Here is a 24631-nt window from a genome sequence, read left to right on the forward strand (position 1 = left end):
TCCTATGTTGGGTGCATAAATATTTATAATTGTTATATCTTCTTGGATTGATCCCTTGATCATTATGTAGTGTCCTTCCTTGTCTCTTGGAACATTCTTTATTTTAAAGTCTATTTTATCTGATATGAGTATTGCTACTCCAGCTTTCTTTTGATTTCCATTTGCATGGAATATCTTTTTCCATCCCCTCACTTTCAGTCTGTATGTGTCCCTAGGTCTGAAGTGGGTCTCTTGTAGACAGCATATATACGGATCTTGTTTTTGTATCCATTCAGCCAGTCTGTGTCTTTTGGTTGGAGCATTTAATCCATTCATGTTTAAGGTAATTATTGATATGTATGTTCCTATTAATATTTACTTAATTGTTATGGGTTTTTTTTTAAGCTATTTAAAATTATTTATTTATTTATATTTATGGCTGTGTTGGGTCTTTGCTTCTGTGCGAGGGCTTTCTCTAGTTGTGGCAAGTGGGGGGCCACTCTTCATCGCGGTGCGCGGGCCTCTCATTATCGCGGCCTGTCTTGTTGCGGAGCACAGGCTCCAGACGCGCAGGCTCAGTAACTGTGGCTCACGATCCTAGTTGCTCCGTGGCATGTAGGATCTTCCCAGACCAGGGCTCGAACCCGTGTCCCCTGCATTAGCAGGCAGTTTCTCAACCACTGTGCCACCAGGGAAGCCCTGTGGGTTTGTTTTTGTAGGCCCTTTCTTCTCTTGTGTTTCCTGCCTAGAGAAGTTCCTTTAGCATTTGTTGTAGAGCTGGTTTGGTGGTGCTTAATTCTCTTAGCTTTTGCTTGTCTGTAAAGCTTTTGATTTCTCCGTCGAATCTGAATGAGATCCTTGCTGGGTAGAGTAATCTTGGATGTAGTTTCTTCCCTTTCATCACTTTAAATATATCGTGCTACTCCCTTATGGCTTGTAGACTTTCTGCTGAGAAATCAGCTGTTAACCTTATGGGAGTTCCCTTGTACATTATTTGTCATTTTTCCCTTGTTGCTTTCAGTAATTTTTCTTTGTCTTTAATTTTTGTCAGTTTGATTACTATGTGTCTTGTCGTGTTTCTCCTTGGATTTATCCTGCCTGGGAATCTCTGTGCTTCCTGGACTTGGGTGGCTATTTCCTTTCCCCTGTTAGGGAAGTTTTTGACTATAATCTCTTCAAATATTTTCTCGGGCCCTTTCTCTCTCTCTTCTCCTTCTGGGACCCCTATAATGCAAATGTTGTTGCATTTAATGTTGTCCCAGAGTTCTCTTAGTCTGTCTTCATTTCTTTTCATTCTTTTTTCTTTATTCTGTTCCACGGCAGAGAATTCCACCATTCTGTCTTCCAGGTCACTTATCTGTTCTTCTGCCTCAGTTATTCTGCTGTTGACTCCTAGAGTATTTTTCATTTCAGTAATTGTATTGTTCATCTCCATTTGTTCTTTCATTCTTCTGGGTGTTTGTTATACATTTCTTGCATCTTCTCGATCTTTTCCTCCATTCTTTTTCTGAGGTCCTGCATCATCTTCACTATCATTATTCTGAATACTTTTTCTGGGAGGTTGCCTATCTCCACTTCATTTAGTTGTTTTTCTGGGGTTTTATCTTGTTCCTTCATCTGGTACATAGCCCTCTGCCTTTTCATCTTGTCTCTCTTTCTGTGAATGTGGTTTTTGTTCCACAGGCTGCAGGATTGTAGTTCTTCTTGCTTCTCCTGTCTGCTCTCTGGTGGATGAGGCTATCTAAGAGGCTTGTGCAAATTTCCTGATGGGAGGGACTGGTGGTGCATAGAGCTGGGTGTTTCCCTGGTGGGCAGAGCTCAGTAAAACTTTAATCTTCTTGTTTGCTGATGGGTGGGGCTGGGTTCCCTCCCTGTTGGTTGTTTGGCCTGAGGTGACCCAACCCTGGAGCCTACCTGGGCTCTTTGGTGGGGCTAATGGCGGACTCTGGGAGGGCTCACGCCAAGGAGTACTTCCCAGAACTTCTGCTGCCAGTGTCCTTGTCCTCATGGTGAGACAGAGCCACCCCCGCCTCTGCAGGAGACCCTCCGACACTAGCAGGTAGGTCTGGTTCAGTCTCCTATGGGGTCAGTGCTCCTTCCCTGGGTCCCGATGCGCACACTACTTTGTGTGTGCCCTCCAAGAGTGTAGTCTCTGTTTCCCCCAGTCCTGTCGAAGTCCTACAATCAAATCCCGCTAGCTTTCAAAGTCTGATTTTCTAGGAATTCCTACTCACGTTGCCAGACCCCCAGGTTGGGAAGCCTGACGTGGGGCTCAGAACCTTCACTCCAGCGGGTGGACTTCTGTGGTATAAGTGTTCTCCAGTTTGTGAATCACCCACCCAGCAGTTATGGGGTTTGATTTCACTGTGGTTGTGCCCCTCCTACTGTCTCATTGTGGCTTCTCCTTTGTCTTTGGATGTGGGGTGTCTTTTTTAGTGAGTTGCAGTGTCTTCCTGTCGATGGTTGTTCAGCAGTTGGTTGTGATTCCGGTGCTCTCGCAAGAGGGAGTGAGCGCACGTCCTTCTACTCCGCCATCTTGAACCCTTAGTTGTTTTTTATTTTTTAATGGTGTTTGGTAACCTGCAATCTATCTGAAATTCATTGGTTTTTGCTATTATTTTCCAAGTGTTTGTCTAGTCCCTGAAAATTAAAATGGTCTGTTTCTTACACTCAGGGTGATATTCCTTCGTACTGTATGCCAGCTCAGCTGTCTGTCCAGAGTTCTGTCCTGGGCTCTGCTCAGCCTGTTGGTTAGAATTAGTTGTGATGGGCTGCAACTCAGTGCAAAGGAAAACCACATCTATGTCCTGGGAGAGAGCAGCCCAAACCGTGCATTTGGTCCCGAGGGTTGGCAAATCCTCTTGGGGCTCAAGTCAGAATAAATAGGGTGAGTAGGTTTGGAGGTGGCAGCTCCGAGCATGGTCACCTGCCACTGTGGGCATAGATGCCAAGCCACTGAGGTGGCCCTGAGTGGCAGACCACAGACCCACACTCCTCCCCTCAGTGTGTTTCCTTCTCTGCTGAGGCAACGCTTTCTGGGACCAGATGGGCTGTGAGGTTACATAAAAGCACCTGGTGGAGGTGCCACCCACCACGAGTCACAAAGTGTAGGTGTGGCGATTCCACTGACGAGTCTTATCACTTTCTAATCTTTCTGATTTTGTTCTCTGGAAAATGGGAAAAAATATAACCATTTTAAAGGGTTATCGTAAGAATTAAATGGTATAATGTATTATTGATAAACACAAATCTACATGTTAATATCTATGAAAGTACTATTTGCAAATCATGGTGCTAAATTCTATAGGAATTACAGAAGAGATTAAGACGGTTGAAATAAGACAAATACCATACAGTTTATCACAGTTTGATGGGTGGATTCTTAAAAATTTTGAAACAATTGTGACTTTTGATATATTATTTCATCTGTTTCTTGAAATGTTTATGCTTTCAAAACACAGTGGAAGGAGGCACAGTAACTTCCTTTCATCCACTGGGGACACGTACACCCATCACTTCCATGTGCCGGCAGTGCTAGGCACTGGGTACTTTAAAATTATAAAACTTGCAAAGGAAATCATGGTAACTTTGAAACATTTAGCTATTTTTTATATGAAGCTCATTACTGTATCTTGGAAAATGTAAAATAAGTAAGTAAAACCAATTTGTAAATTAGAGAAGAATGTGGTTTAAAATATTCAACACATTTTATTTTTGTTTTTCTCCAAACATCGCAGGCTTCTCAAGTCTTTCAAAGTCTCTGATTTATTACTGCAGAGAATGTGTGTCCTGGGGAGATCGGGGCGCACACAAGGCCTGACTGGGTCTGGTGTCTGGCCTTACAGGTGCTAAAATAAGGCCTTCTATCCACCTCCTATTGGAAGTGCTTCCTGCCTTCTCGGGGGTTATTTCCAACAGAGTTTCTTAGGTAGCATGGTTTTGTTTGTCTGCTTTGTCTTGTTAAATCGCGACCCCTGCACCTGCAGGCTGGGAGGTGATTACAGCCCCACCCATCGACCCAGGAGGTGTATGCTGGGGGGTCACCCTCCATGAAGTGGCCTCGTCGTGCGGGTGGGTGCTGCCTGGGAGCCCCAGCCTGAGGCCCCTCGGCCGGTCCCCTCTGATGGTGAACTTCCCACCGCTGCGGTCCTGCGCTCCTGCTGTCTCAGATTGTGTGCTGTTTCTTTTCACAGTTGGAATGAAATCAGATAGTCCATTATTTAGGGCTCTCTGGTTGGAAATAACAGAATAGCCTAGACGAAGGGAAACCCCACCAAATCCAAGACAGAAGGAGTAGAACCACATGCTGGGACCCGGCGGCCCAGCCCCAGTCCTGCTCTTCTCTACACAGCGCGTCCTCTGCTCCCCAGCCCACGGCAGCCTCCCGCCTGCCCTCCGCTTCCGCGTTCTTGGCCTCTGTGCTAATGGGATTCTGGCCCCCGAGACAGAGAATCACTGCAATTTTGGCAGGTAATCCACCAGGTGTCCACAGCAGATTATACCTTTAGGATCGGCATGACCCTTCACTCGCTGGGTGTTTGAGGGACAAATCTGAAATTCCCCACGAAGAAAGAAAGGGCTGGACATGGATTGGATAGGAGGGCAAAAAGAGGAAGGAATTAATATTCACTCAAGCTTTGTGCCTGGAAACTTGGAAACTAGGAAAACGGTTGTGCAGTTAAGAGAAATGTGGGCACAGGAAGGGTCTGCAAGGGAAGGAGAGGGTGGGAACTGAGGTGCTGGCTGGCCTTCCGTTGTCCTGCAGAGCCACTGAGCAGGCTCTCTGGGCCAGACCCCCGGCCTGGGCTTGGCTTTCCCCCATCCTCCCCACCCAGCCCCTCTCGACTCTGACCCCCGGGGCTGCGGCCAGATGGACGTGTGCGTTTCCGGACGGGCAGCCCCGATTGTCTCAGTTCTTTGTTCAGCAGCCGTCAGTAGCTCCCCAGGGTCACCTGAGCATAAGGATGAGCCCAGCTCTGCGGTCTGTCGGGCGGCGAGCATCCCAGGCTCTCCCCTCGGAGCATCAGCTCCCCCCGCTTCTGAGCCCCGCCCCCTCTCCGCGGGTCGCTGTCCAGAGTCGTCTCCTGTCCTAACTACCACTTCCCCGTGAGGCCTGCCCAGGCCGAGCCCACACAGCCAGCGCGGCGACCACATGGCTGGGTTCTTTGAATCTGAACAGCCAGCTTGGTGACCGGATGGCTAGGCGCTTCGCTCACGCCTTTGTAGCTGAGGCCTCAGGTGTGTCTGGGGCCCGTGAGGCGGCGCGGAATCAGGGGTGACCCAGGGCTACTGCCGCGTGTGTATAACCTGCTCGCCATTACGAAGTTACTGACTGTGAAGTGGGGCAGGTCTGAGACTGTTTCCATGTCTGTCCGTGTGTCACTGATTGATGCTTTATGAGACACAGCCAGTGAACCAGTGGTTGTATACGCTGAGATAACCAACTTTAACGACCTAGAATGTTGTGAACTAGTTGAACGAGTCCCAGATGCGCAACGGGTGTGGATTTGTGTTGTAGTTGACCACGGACTTTGTTCATCAGTGTAGAACATAACTTTGCATCTTAATCGTTGGTAACAGCCTTCGATTTTGGTCGTGGCTCGCCGAAAGCACTTCTCGGTGCCGGTGCTGGAGCGTCGTTTGGTCCTCACGAGGCCTCTGCGAGGGTGGCGTTCCCTCCGCTCCCAGTGGGCGAGCAGGCGCTCCGCATCGAAGCAGCGTCTGCTCAGTGGGAGCCGTGGCGCTGGAACCGAGGTCTGCTTAACTTGAAAGCCCGTGGGAGCAGTGAGCAGGCATGACAGGGAACCTCCGGGGTGTGAGTGATTTTCTTTTTCTTGGGGGTGGGGAGGGAAGACGAGTCACCAGGTGTGACATGTGTGTGTGATCATACTGGTGATTATGAGTAAACAACAGACTGTCCTCTGCATGAAATACCATACCCATAGTCCTCTTACCTGTACTTTGTGTTTCAGGTTGAAGATGGAAGAACCACAAGAGATTTTCTCCATGAATGATGGCCACGCAGGTGATAGAGTCGTGGAAAAATACCTGGTGGATTCTAAGAAGTCCGCATCCCACGTTCAGCTCGCCTGCAGTGGGCAGTCCTGTGCTTTCCCCTTAGATGGAAACGAGCTTTGTGTACGGGACACCAAGCAACCTCCTCACCAGGTATTTAAAAAGTTAAACGTGTTTTTTGTTAAGTCACAGAGACTTGCCATCAAGCTCTGTTTCTCTGATGCTGTTTGGGTGATTTTGCCCTTTGTGGATTCAGTTACCAGCTATGGGAGAAAAATGCTAACAGAACAAAGCATATTAAGTTTTGACTTTTAGGAAATAAACTGGAATCACTTTATTTAAAAATAAATTTAAATAATTTAAAATCATTTAAAATTTCTTCTTGACTAAGAATATAAACAAGAAGAGGTTCTTCTTAACACAAGACAAGTTGAACTTTTAATTTTAATTGTAGATTTTTAATACAACATTTAAGGGAGTTTATTGTGTTTATTGCAGAATCTTTAACCTCAAACTGATAGAATTTTAAAGACATCAGTTTTCTTTCTAAAGATTATTTCATGACTAATATAATTATCTTAATACTCTTAAAAACAGGTTTTATTGTAAAAAATAAAAAAGCAAAGTCTATCAACATTTTTGGTATTGGGATAGTTTTTATCTTCATTTTGGGCTTCAGGAGTTTGAGAATAGTGATTACAGTACATACAAACCAAAACTGTATTTGCTTTGAATTTTTCTTTAACTTTCAGTTATGCTGGCAAACACTTTACTAACAGTGGAAGCTGTTCATCATTGCTGAAGGGAAATCTGTATTTTGATTTCTTTCCCACTGAGTTAAGAGAGGTTTTTTTTGTTTTTGTTTTTTAAGGAACTCCTTTATTTATTTATTTATTTATTTTTGGCTGTGTTGGGTCTTCGTTTCTGTGCGAGGGCTTTCTCTAGTTGCGGCAAGCGGGGGCCACTCTTCGTCGCGGTGCACGGGCCTCTCACTATCGCGGCCTCTCTTGTTGCGGAGCACAGGCTCCAGACGCGCAGGCTCAGTAGTTGTGGCTCACGGGCCTAGTTGCTCCGTGGCATGTGGGATCTTCCCAGACCAGGGCTCGAACCCGTGTCCCCTGCATTGGCAGGCAGATTCTCAACCACTGCGCCACCAAGGAAGCCCAAGAGAGGTTTTTATGTGTTTCTTCAACACAACTTGCATTGATGAGTTGACCCTACATTCTGATCTCTGGCTTGATCTCTCTTGTTTTTTTATCGAGCATAAAATACTTAGAAAAATGTGTCCCAGGTGTTAAGTGCACATTGTAGTGATACTAACAAAGTGGATGCAGCCGGGTGGCCACCGCCCAGGTTCTGCCTCAGCTGGTGCTCCCTTCTCTCCTCCCCAAAGGTGGCTCTGGCCCCACTTCTAGCACATACCTTTGCTCGTGTTTGAACTTTGTATAAATGGTGTCACACATTACACATTCTTTTTTGCTGGTCTCTTTGGTTTGCCATTATGCTTATGAGATTTATCCACATTGCTTGTTTTCATTGTTGTGCAGTATTGCATTGTATGGCTAGACCACACTTTATCCATTCTACTATTATTGGAGATTTGGTTGGTTTCCATATTTTGATTGCTACATTCTTTCATATGTCTTTTGCCGCACATGTATATACAATTGCTGCGTCTTAAGGAATGCATATATTTAGTCTAAAAGTTAAAGCTCAGATTTCCAAAGTGGTTGTGCCAACCTGTTCTTCTTCACGTGGTGGGCAAGACTTCCAGCCGGTCCACATCCTCACCTGCACTTGGTCCTTTTAATGTTGTCCCTTCTGGTGGGTGTGGTGGTACTTAATTACGATTTGCAATTCCCTGATGATTAATGAGGTTTAACTCCTTTGTGCACATTTATTGGCCATTTGGACATTCTCTTTTGTGATATATGTGTTCAGTCTCTTGCCATTTTTCTACTGAATTATCTGTCTTTTTCCTATTGATTTGAAGGGGTTCTTTATGTATTCTAAATATAAACTTTATATTAGTGTGCATTTTCTAGAGTTTTATGTAAGTGGAGTCACGCAGCGTTTACTCATTTTGTCTGGCTTCTTTCACTTAGAATAATTATGTTGAGATTTATCTACATTGTTGCATGTATCAACAGTTTGTTCTTTTTTTATTATTGAGTAGTATTCCATTGTATGGATATATACTGTAATTTGTTTATCCATTCTCCTGCTGGTGGACGTTTAAGTTATTTTCACTTTTAACTATTATAAAGAAAGTTGCTATGATTATTTGTGTGTCTTTTGTTTCAGTAATATCAGTTAGATCGAGTTGGTTGATAGCGTTCTTCATGTCTTCTATTTGTGACCACCTGCTCTATCAGTTATTGAGAGGGGCATATTGAAATCTATGACTCTAAATGTGAATTTGTCTATTTCTCTTCTATCAGTTTTGCTCCATGTATTTTGAAGCTCTGTTATTAAGCATGTAAATGTTCAGTATCTTTATGTCTTCTTGGTGAAGTGACTCCATTAACATTATGAAGTGACATCCTTTATCGCTGGTAATATTTCTTACTCTGGAATTTTGGCTACACATTTCTTTTTGGATTCTACTTTTTACTTGCTTTTTGTATTTTGAGGCCATTATTTTTTAAGAGCAGTTTTAGGTTTACAGCAAAATTGAGGGGAAAGTACAGAGAGTCCCTATATACCTGTGATATGCACCCACACGTGCATATTTTCCCCCGTGCTCGGCATCCTCCAGATGGTACATCTGTTACAGTCGATGAACCTACATTGACATTGCTTTCACCCAAAGTCCATAGTTTGCCTTAGAGTTCACCCTCTGTGTTGTACACTGTGTGGGTTTGGACAAGTGTATAATGATATGTACCCACCACTCTAGTACCATACAGAGTGTTTTCTCTGCCTGAAATTCCTCTGTGCTCTGCTTATTCATACCTCCCTACCCCCTATCTTCTGGCAACCACTGATCTTTTACTGTCTCCAGAGTTCCAGAATGTTGTATGTTGGAATCATACAGATTGGCTTCTTTCTCTAGTAATATGTATTTAAGGTTGCTCCGTGTCTTTCCATGACTTGATAGCTCATTTCTTTTTAGCGCTGAATCATATTCTATTGTCTGGATGGACCAGAGTTTATTTATTCATTCACCTACTAAAGGACATCTTAGTTGCTTTCAAGTTTTGGCAATTATGAATAAAGCTGCTATAAACATAAATTTTTGTGCAAATTTTTGTATGGACATAAATTTTCAACTCCTTTGGTAAATACCAAGGAGCAGGATTGCTGAGTTGTATGATGAGAGTATGCTTCATTTTGTAAGAAACTCTAATAAGGTGGCCACACCACTCTGCATTCCCTCCAGCAAAGGATGAGAGTCCCTGTTGCTCCACATCCTCGCCAGCATTTGGTGTTGTGAGTGTTCTGGATTTTAGCCATTCTAACAAGTGTATAGTAGTATCTTACTGCTGTTTTAATTTGACTTTCCCTGATGACATATACTTTTCATATGTTTACTTGCTATCTGTATATCTTCTTTAGTGGGGTGTCTGTTAAGGTCTTTGGCCCATTTTTAAATTGGGTTGTTTATGTTCTTGTTGTGTCTTAAGAGGTCTTTGTATATTTTGCATAACAGTCCTTTATTATATATGTCTTTTGCAAATATTTTCTCCCAGTCTGTGGTTTGTCGTTTTATTCTCTTGATAGTGTCTTTCACAGAGCAGAAATGTTAAATGCTAACGAAGTCCAGCTTATTAATTCTTACTTTCATGACTCATGGCTTTGGTGTCTTATCTAAAAAGTCATTGCCAAACGCAAGTTGTCTAGATTTTCTCCTATGTTACCTTCTAGAAGTGTATAGTGTTCTCCACTGTATTGCCTTTGTTCCTGTGTTAAAGGTCGGTTGACTCTTTCTGGCTCTCTGCTCTCTCCCAGTGATCTGTTTGTCTTTTCTTTTGCCAACATCACTCAGTCTCGATTGGCGGAGCTTTGGAGTAGCTTTGAGCTCAGGTAGGTCAGTCCTCCAACTGTGTTATTTTACAGTATTATGTCGCTGTTCTCGGTCTTTTGCCTCTCCGTGTAAACTTCAGAGTAAGTTTGTTGATTTCATTCGGATTGTATTGAATCTATAGATTAAGTTGGGAAGAACTGACATCTTGACAATGTTGAGTCTTCATATCCACAAACATGGAGTATCTCTCCATTCATTTAGTTCTTCTTTGATTTCTTTCAACAGAGCTTTATAATTTTCCTCATGGTGATCTTATGCATATTTTGTTAGATTTGTACCTATTTCATATTACATTACATTTTTGCTAATGTAAATGTTATTGTATTTTTAATTTCAAAGTCCACTTGTTTAATGCTAGTATATAGGAGAGCAACAGAATTGTATATATTAACTTTGTGTCCTGCAAACTTGCTATAAATTGCTTAGTTTCAGGAGTCTTTTGTTCATTCTTTTGGATTTTCTACATAGACAATCATGGAAACATCTGTGAACAAAGACAGTTTTACTTCTTCCTTCTCAGATGCTATTCCTTTTCTTTTCTTGTATTAGTGCATCAGCTAAGACGTCCAGTATGATGGTGAAAGGAGTGGTGAGCGGGACATCCTTGCCTTGTTTCTGATCTTAGTGGGAAAACTTCAAGTTTCTCACCTTTAAATATGATAACTTTTGATATTTTGTAGCTATTCTTTATTATGCTGAGATACTAGTATACTGAGAGTTTTTTTTTTTAATCATGAATTGTTGTTGGATTTTTAAAATGCTTTTTCTACCTTTATTGATGTTTTTGTGTGATTTTTCTTCTTTAGCCTGTTGGTATGGTGGATTAGTTGCTTTTTGAATGTTGAACCAGCCTTGCATACATGGAATAAATCCCATTTGGTCGTGGTTTCTAATTCATTTTGTACATTGTTTAGTTTGATTTGCTAATATTTTAAATATTTTGTTGAGGATTTTTGCATCTCTGTTCATGAGAGATACTGGTCTGTAATTTTCTTTTCTTGTCATGTCTTTGTCCGCTTTTGGTATTCAGGTAATACTGGCTTCACAGAATGAGTAAGGAGGTATTCCCTCTGTTTCTTCTGAAGTGTTTCCTCTTATTTTTCTTCTGTTTTCTGAAAGACGTTTTGGAGAATTGGTCTGATTTCTTTCTTAAATGTTTAGTAGAATTTACCAGTGAGCCCATCTTGGCCTGGTGCTTTCTGTTTCGGAAGGTTATCAATTATTGATTCATTTTCTTTAACAGGTAGAGGCCCATTTAGATCACCTGCTTCTCGTCCTGCTTTTAATCCCACTCAGTGTGTTTTTCATCTTTCATTTTAGTTTTCATCTCTCTTTTTTTTTTTTTTAATTTATGGCTGTGTTAGGTCTTCGTTTCTGTGCAAGGGCTTTCTCCAGCTGCGGCAAGCGGGGGCCACTCTTCATCGCGGTGTGCGGGCCCCTCACCATCGCGGCCTCTCTTGTTGTGAAGCACAGGCTCCAGACGTGCAGGCTCAGTAGTTGTGGCTCACGGGCCCAGTTGCTCCGCAGCATGTGGGATCCTCCCAGACCACGGCTCGAACCCGTGTCCCCTGCATTGGCAGGCAGATTCTCAACCACTGCGCCACCAGGGAAGCCCTAGTTTTCATCTCTTGAAGTTAGAATTGGGTCTTTTTAAAATATATTCTAAGCCTCTGTTTAACCTTTTGAACATATGAAATGAAGTTATAATGACTGTTTAAATGTCCTTATCTAGTAGTTTTGACACCTGGATCAGTTCTGGTTTGGTTTCAAGGTCTAAATGACTTGTGGGTGTTTTCCATCATTTCTTATTTCTCTTGTTTTTTAACCAAATGGTCTTGTCTCCTTGAGTACCTGATTGTTTTTGATTGATTGCTGGACATAATATATGAAAAAAAATACAGCTAGTTTGAGGCTCTGTATCTTAGCTTCTTTTTTTTTTTTTTTTTAAAACTTTATTTATTTATGGCTGCGTTGGGTCTTCGTTTCTGCGCGAGGGCTTCCTCTAGTTGCGGCAAGTGGGGGCCACTCTTCATCGCGGTGCGCGGGCCTCTCACTATCGCGGCCTCTCTTGTTGCGGAGCACAGGCTCCAGACGCGCAGGCTCAGTAGTTGTGGCTCACGGGCCCAGTCGCTCCGCGGCATGTGGGATCCTCCCAGACCAGGGCTCGAACCCGTGTCCCCTGCATTGGCAGGCAGACTCTCAACCACTGTGCCACCAGGGAAGCCCTGTATCTTAGCTTCTTGCAGAAAGAATTTATGTTTGCTTCTGGTAGTTGGCCAGCCGTGGGCACTAGCAACCCCAGATACCCTGATCCAGTCAGGGATTGAGGGGACTCAAAGGTGGGTCCAGGGCTTCCCTGGTGGCGCAATGGTTAAGAATCTGCCTGCCAATACAAGGGACACGGGTTCGAGCCCTGGCCCGGGAAGATCCCACATGCCACAGAGCAACTAAGCCTGTGCACCACAACTACTGAGCCTGAGCTCTAGAGCCCGCAAGCCACAACTACTGAGCCCACGTGCCACAACTACTGAAGCCTGCGTGCCTAGAGCCCGTGCTCTGCAACAAGAGAAGCCACCGCAGTGAGAAGCCCGCGCACTGCAATAAAGAGTAGCCCCCACTCACCGCAACTAGAGAAAGCCCACGCACAGCAACGAAGACCCAACACAGCCAAAAATAAATAAATTAATTAATTAATTAAAAAAAAAAAAGAAATTATGTTCAACTTTTAAAAAAAAAAAAAAAAGTGGGCCCAGTGCCTGTGAGGGCTCTTGTGTTTCCAGTTCATCTTCCCTCCTTGGTCTGGTCCTTTGGGTTCCTGCTCTAAGCCTAGAAAGTTTGGCAACATACCCCTCCCTCCGACCTGAGTAGGCTGTATTCTTTTTTTAAAGCAGAAATTTATTAAAATCCACTCGTAGTGTTTTGTTTTGTTTTTTAAAATTATTTGTTGTTATCTGAAATTCAGTTTTAACTGAGTATCCTGTATTTTTTTTTTAAAGTCCTTATCGAATTTGTTACAGTATTGCTTCTGTTGTTTTATGTTTTGGGTTTTTGGCCATGAGGCCTGTGGGATCTTAGCTCCATGACCGGGGATCGACCCCGCACCCCCTCACTGGAAGGCGAAGTCTTAACCACGGGACCGCCAGGGAAGTCCCCACCTGTAGTGTTTTAAAGAAAACAGCATATAGAGTCTCCACCTTAAGGCTATTGAGTCTGTTCTCAGAAGTACTTAGTAACGGGACGGAATTCTTTGCTCTTCTCCCAGTAAGATCCTTCGGTTTATGCCCTGACACAATGCATCTATTTACACCGTTTTGTGCCTCCAGCCCAGTAAATATCTCACTTCTCACATGCTCCACTGGAGTTGTCAGGAGCTGCCTTTTGTAGCTCGGATCCTTCCCCTCACTTTTCTTCTTCTCTGATCTTAATTCTGCATTGCCTTCGTTACTCTCTGATGTCTTAAAAATATTTTTTTTGCAAAATTTGCCTGGCCTTTCTTGTCCTTCTCGTCGGGAGGGTGGTGCAGATGAGCCGGCTGTGGCCGGAGGTGGGGCTCCCCCAGGCCTCGCGATTGGAGCAGAGCCTTCGCAGCAGACTGCCTGCTGTCCACTGAGGTTGGCTTGAGAGCACCTCAGCTTGCCTTGGGCCAAGCGCCCCACGTCCATGCAGAATCCACCCCAGCCTCCCTTGTGTTTCCTCTCTTTCTTACGCCATTATTCACCCAAGATTTCAGCCTGTGAAGCTGACTGTCTTGGCTGTTGTCCTTTCTTCCATCCCTTTGGTCCATCGGTCATCCCCTCCCATTTCCACCTCTGCCTCCTTAGCTCAAGCCTATGCTGTGTCTCCTTTGGAATATTTTGGTTTCCACTGTATCCCGCACTCTGGTCTCTCTTCTATACTTGCAGATATTTATGTTCCTGAAAAACAAATCTGGTCATTGCATCCCTCTGCTTGTACACTGCTGGCCTCTAACTCCCCAGAGCTGCATCCAGGCTGCGTATGTAGTTGTCAGGGCATTTGCACCCTGACCCAAACTTCCTCTCGCTTCGTCTTCTTAGTTTACTCGGACCAGCAGTTTCTTGAACATGCTTTACTTCCCCAGCGACCCAAATGCTCTCCTCCTCTTGTCAAATCCTTGTTATTTTCCTTATCCTTCAATATTTAGCTGTTACTCTTCTGGCATGGAGTGGGGATGCAATATGCATTGTTTAATTAATAAATAGAGAAGAAACAGAGGGAGGACGTAATCATTTGTGTGCCATTTGTGATCCTGAAAAACAGTGAAATGGTTTACATGAGAGAGTAATTTAACAGTGCATGAACAGCAATTTTAATAGATGAAGTTGAAATGAATGTATGAAATAAATATGTTTGAAAAACTCAATGCATTTAATTTCTTAGGATTGAGGTTATATTATGTTCTTCTATTTTTTAAATGTTTTCTATAATCTATGCTTTTTCTGTTTTTTGTTAATTTCTTCAGCTGCTAATCCTAAGAGGACACCATCAGCCAATCACCGCTGTGGCATTTGGAAATAAAGTGAGTCCGCTTCTCATCTGTTCTGCATCACAAGATTATGTCATAATGTGGAACCTGGATGAATGCAGACAGAATGCTTCAAGGTAAAGGAAAATTTTAAACACGTTTAAAAAATGCACAAAGGGAATGACTCGTTCTTAAATAAACGCAAGAGGGTTTGGGATCATTTTTGCCTTGGTGTGCACGCTGCTGTCGCTCGGTTTCCAGCCTGTGGTGTGCACGCTGCTGTCGCTCGGTTTCCCGCCTGTGGTGTGCACGCTGCTGTCGCTCGGTTTCCCGCCTGTGGTGTGCACGCTTCTGTCGCTCGGTTTCCGGCCTGTGGTGTGCACGCTGCTGTCGCTCGGTTTCCGGCCTGTGGTGTGCACGCTGCTGTCGCTCGGTTTCCGGCCTGTGGTGTGCACGCTGCTGTCGCTCGGTTTCCGGCCTGTGGTGTGCACGCTGCTGTCGCTCGGTTTCCAGCCTGTCAGCACCGCCCGGCAGGGTCTTCTGTGCAGCTGTCACACAGGCGGGGAGCCCGCCCGCTGGGAAGCCCACCTGTGCGGGGTCTTGCGGGGGCTGATGTGCTGACCTCCTGTGACATCAGAGGGGAGAAGAACCTCCATCCAGAGTTGAGTTGGGCCCAGCTTGTGGCCCTTTGAGCTCCCTGTCTTCCCTGGACAGTGGGTGTCTAGGAAACCCGGCCCCTGGGATGTGCTGAGAGGTTATAAGTGATCGGACTGGCCTCCTGGGACACAGGCAGAGGGACCCTCAGGTCCCCCAGGTTGTGCGTCACCTGTTCCTCTCACGTGGATCCAGCGCAATTCTCGGTGCCCTGGAGCTGAGGAAGAAGATCAGGACACTTTCTTCTCTTTTCCTTTAAAATTAGTCTTTCTTCTGAGAATGCCAGCTGCTTGTTGACTGGAATCTCAGCGGGTTTGTTCATATCTAACTTGACACACTCTGAACTGGAGGCCATTGTACGTGGCAAGGGTGAGATCTGTGTTCAGAGAATCTTCGGTGTGAATTTCGTGTAACTTTAGAAGTTTGCTTTGTCTGCCGCGTGCGGAGGTCAGAGGTGAGGACGAGATGCGCCGACCCCCAGCGCCAGCTGCTCTCACCAGGCTGGCGGGTCACCACCGCGCCGCCCGGGCCTCTCCTGGCGTCCCCAGTCCCGCTGGCAGCCCAGCGCCCTCCCTCCTCGTCCTGTGTCCCGTGTGCATCTCAGCCCCCACCGCGGCCGCGCTCCTGGGGCTCGGCCAGGCCGCGTCAGGGGCCCTGAAGTCGGCTCTGCCCGTGTTCGCGCCGCAGCCTTGGTGTGGCGCCTGGTCACCCTCATGCCTGTCAGGCCGAGCGACGTCTCCTCGCCCCTCCTGGTGTCCGCTGAGCTGCGGGGATGACCGACTCCTGCCCGCCCCCCCGGCCCCCCGTGGGCCCTACAGCCGAGGCCACTTCTGAGCCGGCTGCCTGCGCCCTGCGCTCTGCGGGATCCCGGCCGCCCTGGGGTGGGGCCCAGGCCACAGCTCACCTCCTCGTGGGACGTCACCCCTCCCTTGTCATCTGTCCGCTCACGTGATGGTCCCTGAACTCTCCAAGCCTCCACTGGCCTCAGTGCCCACGCCTGCCCCCCATCCCGCTGGTCTGTCCTTTAAGATCCAACTGGATGTCCCCTAGACCCGGCTCTGTGTTCTCACAGGGACGCTGCCCTTCCCAGCACTTCCACAGCCATGTTACGTGTTCAGTCTGCGGGCTTGGGCCGGGTCAGCTCTCCACGGGCCGGGCCTTGAGCTGCGTGCCCCAGTGGCAGGGCCTGTCTGCTCCCTCCTAACGTCCTGGTGTCCTAAGGTCCCAGCCCCCGGCCCAGCCTGTGTGCAGCAGGCGCTCAGGGAGACGGCAGGGAGCACCCCTGACATATTGCTTGTTTGTTCCTCTTTGCTGGAAATTACGATTTCGGGAGCCTCAGCATTCAAGTTGCTGGATCGTGTGCCGTGATGAGCAACACCAGTGGCCGTGAGGTCAGTCGTAGACCATTCACCGCGCGTAGATGCACAGCGCACCTGCCTGTACCGTGGTTTATCCTTCTTTCCTTCCAGTGGCGCTGTAGTGGCTGCGTACTGAGATTGTGGGTGTGAGGGTGCAGGGGATCACACGGGGCTGCAAGCAGTGTAACCATCAGCACGACTGAAGCTGTGTCCACAGCTCGAGTTCATAATTAATTCTCGCACAACCGGTCCGTGCGGGCCTCCTGCTTGCTCACATCCGTGTTCGAAAATAATATCGCCCTGGTGGAGGTCGACCCCGCCGCCCCGGTGAGGTCTCAGCAGCGCCCCGGCCTGGGAAGGGATCCGTCAGTGCTGCCCAGGTACAGTCTTTCAGGAAGGATGTGTACGTGTGGGTTTATCACTCGGGAGAATTTAGATTCCTTTTTATCTTAAGAAATAGAAGTAAAGTTTAGTAAACTCCCAGCTATACCAGCAATAAAGAAATTATTGCTCACACCATGGCTCCTATCTTGTTTAAAACTAAATGGCTTGTGGTTTATTTTCATGTGAAACATTATTTCAGGATAGAAGGTAGACTTTACAACAGCACTTTTATTAAAAATATAAAGTCATTTTTTAGCAGGATAAGAATAAGCTTGATGGTTTTCCTCACTTCCAAATGCTGCACATCCGTATCTGCATGAATTAATTGTCCGAAACTGCCTTTAAGATGCATGTCTCCTTGAAATAGCTCCGTCATATAAGTTTGCTCTCATAGACCAGTTTTGTGTTTTTATTTTAGCTCCTGTGTCTTATCGACTCTTCCGCTGTATTTCGGACTTGTTAAGGAAAAAAGTACTAAGCCGGCTACTCAGAAACAATCTGGTTAGTATAATGTAGTCTGAAATACAAAATGCAGAGAGGTTCCTTGTCTGAGTTACCTTTGTTTAGCTTCGCTCTGTCGTTTTGTGAATTCATGTTCGTCGAAGTGCAAATTCAGCGTTTTCTTCTTCCTTCACTCCTTCCTTTCTGTGCCTCTCGCGTGTTTTCACACGGTGTTTGTGGTGGGGAATGTGCCGACATTTCTTCTCCTGAGTTGGGTATAATTCATAGGAATTCAAAACATGAAAAATACTGGTGGTGGTTGTTTGGTGGCCGGCACATTGTAGACTTATCCTGAGAAAAGTTTGTTCTTGTTTCCCTTTGCTGAAGAGTTTCACATTTTAAAGCAAATCTCAGACATGATGCTACTTTACTTCTGCATCCTGCATGTGCATTTCTTTTTTTTTTTAATTTTTAAAATTATTTAATTACGTATTTATTTTTGGCTGCATTGGGTCTTCATTGCTGTGCGCAGGCTTTTCTCTAGTTGTGGCGAGCAGGGGCTACTCTTTGTTGCGGTGCACGGGCTCCTCATGGCGGTGGCTTCTCTTGTTGTGGAGCATGGGCCCTAGATTCATGGGCTTCATTAGTTGCGGCACGCGGGCTCAGTAGTTGTGGCTCACGGACTCTAGAACACAGGCTCAGTAGTTGTGGCGCACGGGCTTAGCTGCTCCGCGGCATGTGGGATCTTCCTGGACCAGGGCTCAAACCCGTGTCCCCTGCATTGGCAGGCGGATTCTTAACCACTGTGCCACCAGGGAGGTCCCTGCATGTACATTTCTAAAGCACACTGACGTTTCCTTACCCAGCTACGGTGCCAGCATATCAACACCAACAGGGATTCTTTGGTGTCTTGTATTAGCCAGGCCATGCTAAATTATTCCTGTCTCAAAAATGTTTTCTCATTGTTTTATTCTGAGCAGGATCCAAACAAATCTACATGTTGCTTTTTACGCAAGAAATAATTTTACAATTAACTTCTATTTTAAGATGGTAGATTTCATTATATTCCACTTACTTCCATTGTAAGAATCATTGATAATGTTTTCTTTTATTCCCTTCAGTAACCAAACCAAAGTCGCCATCAGTAATCAGTCTTGTTAAGTCTCGTATCGATCTGGTTAAAGACGAGTGAAGCGCCAGATCACTCCCTCCCTCCCCCGAGTCTCTCGTCTCTCTGTCTCTCTCTCTCTCTCTCTGTCTCCATCTCTCCCGGCCTCTCTGGTGCCCACTTCTGGTCCCTGCAGCTCCGGACACGGGCCCTCCCCACTCCCCTCCCAGGCTTCTCCTCGGGGAGGTCTTGCTGCCGCGTGGGCCATGCCAGCAGCCCCAGATCCTCGCCTTCAGGACAGACATCCTTCCTGAGCTGCAGCCGGAGCTGTGTGTTCGCCCTCAGCCGCGTCTCAGTTCCCGTCACTGGTGTCCCCACGCCCCCTTCTCCCCTGAGCCTCCTCGTCTGCCCCTCTCCTGGCTCGGTGACGGCCTGTGGTCCATCTCGCGGGAAAGCTAGGACGGTCGTCCCTGCCCCCCTTTCCTTCCTTATCACCTGCATCTGGCTGATCAGTAGGTCCTACAAATTTGTCTTCTTTACTGTGCACCTCACACGTTTCCCCGTTTTTGCCTCTCAGCCATAGTCTCAGCGAAGGCTCTCATCACGTCACGTCTCGAGGTGCGTTGTCATGCCGTGTCCCACGACGCCACACCCATCAAATATCACGTCACATTATGTCACATCGCGTCATGTGTGGAATATCACATCACATGGTGCACAGACCCATTTACTCAGCAGGTTGTCGAGGGCTGTTCCACGTGCTGGGCACCGTGCTAGAGCTCAGGATGCTGTTGAAGCAGTGGGACGGACAGATCCCCGCCGACCCTTGGAGCCCACAGTCCGGGGCAGGGGTGGACGTGTTGTCACGAGCCATGCTGGCTGGCCGTGCGGGCTCTCCCCCCAGGACTTGACAGAGGCCCTAGTGCGGGTGTGATGGGTTCAAGGACGTGGAAGCCTGAGAGAGGTGGGTTGAGCCGAGCTCCCCCGGGGCTGGAGCCTGGTCTCCTGCAGGGGTGAGTGTGAGAGTGGAGGTGCCCTGTGGGGGTGTCCTGGGGGGGGGCCGCTCAGTGCCCCGTCCATGCCTGCACTTCAGCTCACGCTCCCTTATCATCATTGCTCCTTTTTAAGAAGATTAAAAAATTTTTATGTACAATTTTATTTTTCTTCTGTGGGAGGGTCAGTCTGAACACCTAATGCAGGTATTGCAAGGGAAATGGGAGTCACTCCACTCTAAATAGCAGCTCCCACAGAGAATTTTAAATTCCTATGTGGTCGTTAGAAAGTCTTTACTAGGTATGTAATATGATCTTATACTTTATTGATATGGTTAAAAGTCTGTTTTTCATATTCTTTTAAAAAACATTTTCTGTTCGTTTATTTCTTGTTTCTTTTTTTCATTTTTTAAAATTGAAGTATAGTTTTTTTCATTTTATTTTATTTTTTTATACAGCAGGTTCTTATTAGTTATCTGTTTTATACATATTAGTGTATATATGTCAATCCCAATCTTCCAATTCATCACAGCACCACCACCTCCAAAACTGAAGTATAGTTGATTTTTATAATATTGTGTTAGTTTCAGTTGTACAGCAAAGTGATTCAGTTATATATATGTATGTATACATCTATATTTTTTAAAAATTATTTTCCATTATAGTTTATTACAAGATGTTGAATATAGTTTCCTGTGCTATACAGTAAATTGTTGTTGTATATCTACTTTATATATGGTAGTGTGCAGCTCTTTGCTTGTTTCTTGTGTGTATTTTTTATTGTGGTAAAATACAAATAGCATAAAATTTAGCATTTTAACCATATTTAAGTGTACAGTTCATTGGCATTAAGTAACTTCATATTGTTGGGCAACATAAAAAGTCTTCTTGAATCATTTTCTTATATAATACCAAAAATAATTTTATGTTATGTATAGATTTCTTTTAAAATTCTTTGGGAAAACTTGTGACTAACAAATATTAAGTAAAATTGCTAATAGTTAGAATAATACTAGGTTGTTCAGACAATATTCCAAAATTCTAAACATGTTTTCACTCGGAGAAAATTACCTGCAGGGTGAACTCTGTTAAATGTGATGCTGTCTGTCTTTTACGCCTAAGAAGGTTAGCTTGTTTTGTCAGCCACGCTGATGACCTTGTTCCCAAGTGTAATCTGATAGCGTACCTGTATATGGAAAGTTGGTATGAAATGAGACGTGATTTGCTTTTTTTTTTTTTTTTTTTTTTACTGAATTCATTTGTTTCTTTAGCTTTTGTTCTTTGATATGTTTTACTTAGATCACCCCTTAAAATGGAATTTAAGAATTTTTATTTTATTTTATTATTTATTTACTTATTTTTTTATTGAAGTCTAGTTGATTTACAATGTTGTGCCTATCTCTGCTGTACAGCAGAGTGACTCAGTTATGCGCATATATACATTCTTTTTTTAATATTCTTTTCCATTATGGTTTATCCCAGGAGATTGGATGTAGTTACCTGTGGTATACAGTAGGACCTTGTTGTTTATCCATTCTAAATGTAATAGTTTTTATCTACCAACCCCAAACTCCAACTCCATCCCTCTCCCCCCTCCCTCTTGGCAACCACAAGTCTGTTCTCTATGTCTGTGAGTCTATTTCTGTTTTGTATATAAGTTCATTTGTGTCATTTTTTTAGATTCCAAATATAAGTGATATCATATGGTATTTGTCTTTCTCTGTCTGACTTATTTCACTTAGTATGATAATCTCTAGTTGCATCCATGTTGCTGCAGATGGCATCATTTCATTCTTTTTTATGGCTGAGTAGTATTCCATTGTGTACATATACCACACCTTCTTCATCCATTCGTCTGTCGATGGACATTTAGGTTACTTCCATGTCTTGGCTATTGTGGATAGTGTTGCTGTGAACATAGGGGTGCATGTATCTTCTTGAATTATAGTTTTGTCTGGGTTTTTTTTTTTTGTTGGCTGTGTGGTGAGACTTGTGGGATCTTAGTTCACTAACCAGGGACTGAACCCGGGTCCCGGCAGTGAAAGCGCTGAGTCCTCACCACTGGACCCCCAGGGAAGTCCCTACTGGCGTGTGTCACCTTACTCCAGATGACTGTGCTTGCTGTGCTGCGCTTCGCAACTAAATGATGCTTAGAGTTTAGAGCACAACCATACTAAGAACAATTGTGTAAACAGTAAGATTTATTACAGAGGTTATAATTTCTCTATCCAGGGAGTGGTGAAATTTTAAAGCATTGACTTTTTATGACAGTTTTATGTGTTGTTTAGAAACTATTCATATGAAAAATTAAAGAAGATTACTGATTTATGTCATGCTATAATCTCAAAATTTGCATCCCTCTACCTACAAAATCTGAATAGAAATAGTGAAAAAATTATATGTGATGAAGAACATCATATATTTTAATGCTTCAAGCATTTGTTAAAACAATATGCAGTTATATATTTATGAACTTTATTCTAATAGTTTTAAGACTTTCTCATAATCAAGTACACTAATGTGTCTCTAACTTTATTGTCTTATCCTGAAATTATTTTCCTGTTGGCCTTATTTTTCTCGGAAGAGGTTTATCCCCCTCACTGGATGCTGAGCTGGAGAGAGGTTTCCTGGTCCCCTCTGGGTGCATCTTTATTTCCAGTCCCTCCCAAGGGCCTCTGGGGTCCCAGCTCCCTACTAGGTGCCTCCACACCCAGTGGGTTCACTGGATTTTTGATGGGAATGTGTCTCTGTGTATCAGGTTTGAAACAGAACTGAATTTCTTTGTTTTTTAAGAAAAAGAGAACTATTTTTAGAATTACTCAACGTTATGTAATTATCCATTTTCTAAAGCTATTTTATAATATTGTACAGAATATTCATATTGAATACCAAGTATTAAGTGTATGTAGAAATAAATAATTCTGGCAGAATTTTATTTTGTCTGGAAGCATCTTTGAGATTTGTCAGTATCTGTGGTGAGTTCATGAGGTACCAGTTCTGATCAATCAGCAGGGCTGTGGGAAACTTACAGTATGTTAGAAACAGGGTAAGAAGTTTCCTTGCCGTTAAAAGGCACTGATACAATTATGTCTTAGGGGCTTGTCTTTCTTGTCATTCTGTCGTGATAAACAAAAGCACGAAAGAGAAATCTGAGTTGGTTTAAGAGAATCGCCTCCCTGTTTGTGCCTGTCACTGGTCCACAGAGTGACACGCTCCACGCTGCTGGTTTCTAGGGTCCCGTGGACAGAACTCCGCAGACCGCGTTCCCTGTGGCCTATTGCATCCCCACGTGGGCCGCCTCTTCCAGGTGACACCCCTCTGGCCAGCACTGTGAGGAGGGCTGACATTTTAGTCCTTGAGTATTTGAAATACACAGTAGTAAACATGCTGCAATCCAGTATCATTTAAGGAAGGAGAAACACGTTTTTGTTGTTTTTTTTGTGCTTTTAGTGGCCTTGATTTACCCTTTTTGCTGGTATTGTTGGTTTGGCATCAGGTGTGAAACCTCTCCAATCCATAGGTTGTAAACTCATTCCACTTGTGTGAAATTGGCTGTTTTTAAGGAACTGTGTTCTTGTCCCTAATGAAATGGCGGTGTTAAAGATTTGCTCCTTTTTTTTTTTTTTTTTTTTTTTTTTTCAATGTTCAGTTTCCTTTAATGACCCCCATTCTCCCTGAAGGGCAGGTGCAGGCAGCTAGGTGATGGCAAGAGACGTTCACTTGAAGATCTTGCCCTGATTGAAGGCTTTGCCCACATGCTGGAAGGCCCCATCCCAGGAAAAGTATTCTCGAACCAGCGTCTGGGTCTCCTCGCTGCTGGGATCCAGTTTCCGCCACGTGTATGACTCATAGTCCACCTGCCAGTCTGGACTCAGCGGAAAGGCAAGCTCCTGGCCTCGGAAGACCCAGACTCCAGAAATGGAGCTGCTATTGTTGGTTCCAAACAGAATGACACTGGCAAAGGCATTCTTCCTCAGTTTGTCCAATCGCTGGAACATTCCGGTGATGAGGTTGCAGCTCATGAAGGTCTGGGTGAGCTCTTCAGGGAAGCGGCAGTCAGAGTACCACAGGGACCAGCCATCTTTATCAAAGTGCTCCCAAAAGTACGGCAGCGCCACGGAGAGTGTGTCCTCGTTGGAGTACTTGCGCTTAAATTCATCCAACACAAAGGTACTCTTGGGCAGGTGAGCAAAGGGGTCCTTGGCCTTCGGCTCCGCAGCCAGCGCCTGCTCACATTCGTCCAGCTCCTCCTCAGGAGCAGGGGCAGCTGCCTTCTTCTCCTCTTTCCGCTCGGCCTGGGGCTTCTGCTTCTCTTCTCGAGAAGCTTTCTCTTTCCGTGGGGTGTCGTTTTTAGGCTGGCTCTCTGCAAACTTTTTAGCATCAAATTGGGCCATTTTCTCACAGAGTTTCACCTCCCCCAAGACCGCCCGGAACTGGGGCTGGTTAATGCAGGTGAGGAACCAGCGGTTTGTATTAGTGAAGGCCTGGCGGAAAGAAGGCTCCAGAACCTGTTTATAAAGCCACAACAGGGTGCAGACAACTGTGATGTCAGCCAGCGTCACACGTTCGCCCACCAGAAAAGTCCTGGTCTTCAAGTGAGCATCCAGCAGCCCCAGAATTCTCCTCACCTCCTCCTTTGCATTCTCTGTGGCCTGCTTGTTGTGGTGCATGATGCCCAAGGTGGGGAACACCCAGGTACTGGCTGGGGGAACTATGTCGCTATCAGCAAAGCTCACCCACTGCACCATCTGGGCTGCTGCTTCAGGAGTACTTCCCCGCAGCTCCTCGTTGCTCACATAGTAGGCAATGGCATTGCTCTCGAACACACAGAACCCATCGTCACCCTCAAAGGCTGGAACCTTGCCAGCAGGAAATTTACGGAGAAATTCGGGGGTGCGGTTGGTTTGGCCAAAATGGAAGTGGGGTGGTGCGGAGAGCACGCGGACCTGAGCCCCGCTGTACTGAGCGGCAATGAGGGCCTTGAAGGCCCTCCAGTTTTCAGGATATGTGTACAGGGTCCCAGCCGCCATGGTGATTCCGCAGAGAAAGGGCTGCTCCTTCTTTAAACGCGTTTTTATGCAGCTGCTCGGATCGTCGTAAAGGACCACCCGCTGGTTCTCCACAGTAAAGTCCGGTCATCGGGCTCCACGGCTGCCCCGCGGTGAGTGGACCGGCCCGGAGACAGACCAG

The 24631-nt window shown here is 45.3% G+C and overlaps 1 protein-coding gene and 1 pseudogene across 2 annotated transcripts in view; one reads left to right on the forward strand and one right to left on the reverse strand.

Annotated features, from left to right (window-relative positions):
• WDR27 (WD repeat domain 27) overlaps positions 1-24631 on the forward strand; it is a 74225-nt gene that overhangs the window by 10968 nt on the left and 38626 nt on the right. The window contains 12 exon segments of the mRNA XM_082406062.1: positions 4173-4449; positions 5560-5733; positions 5952-6147; positions 14502-14638; positions 15659-15850; positions 16753-16896; positions 17319-17401; positions 19027-19223; positions 22675-22748; positions 23389-23625; positions 23796-23893; positions 24524-24602. Coding sequence (XP_082262188.1) covers positions 4283-4449; positions 5560-5733; positions 5952-6147; positions 14502-14638; positions 15659-15850; positions 16753-16896; positions 17319-17401; positions 19027-19223; positions 22675-22748; positions 23389-23625; positions 23796-23893; positions 24524-24602 — 1778 coding nt within the window. The 5' untranslated portion in view covers positions 4173-4282.
• On the reverse strand, positions 23060-24509 carry LOC309635050 (elongation factor 1-gamma pseudogene; annotated as a pseudogene). The gene has a single exon. The product of its transcript is annotated as an elongation factor 1-gamma pseudogene (transcript).

Source organism: Balaenoptera borealis (assembly GCF_965194805.1).
Source record: "Balaenoptera borealis genome assembly, chromosome: 9".
In the NCBI taxonomy this organism is placed as follows: domain Eukaryota; kingdom Metazoa; phylum Chordata; class Mammalia; order Artiodactyla; family Balaenopteridae; genus Balaenoptera; species Balaenoptera borealis.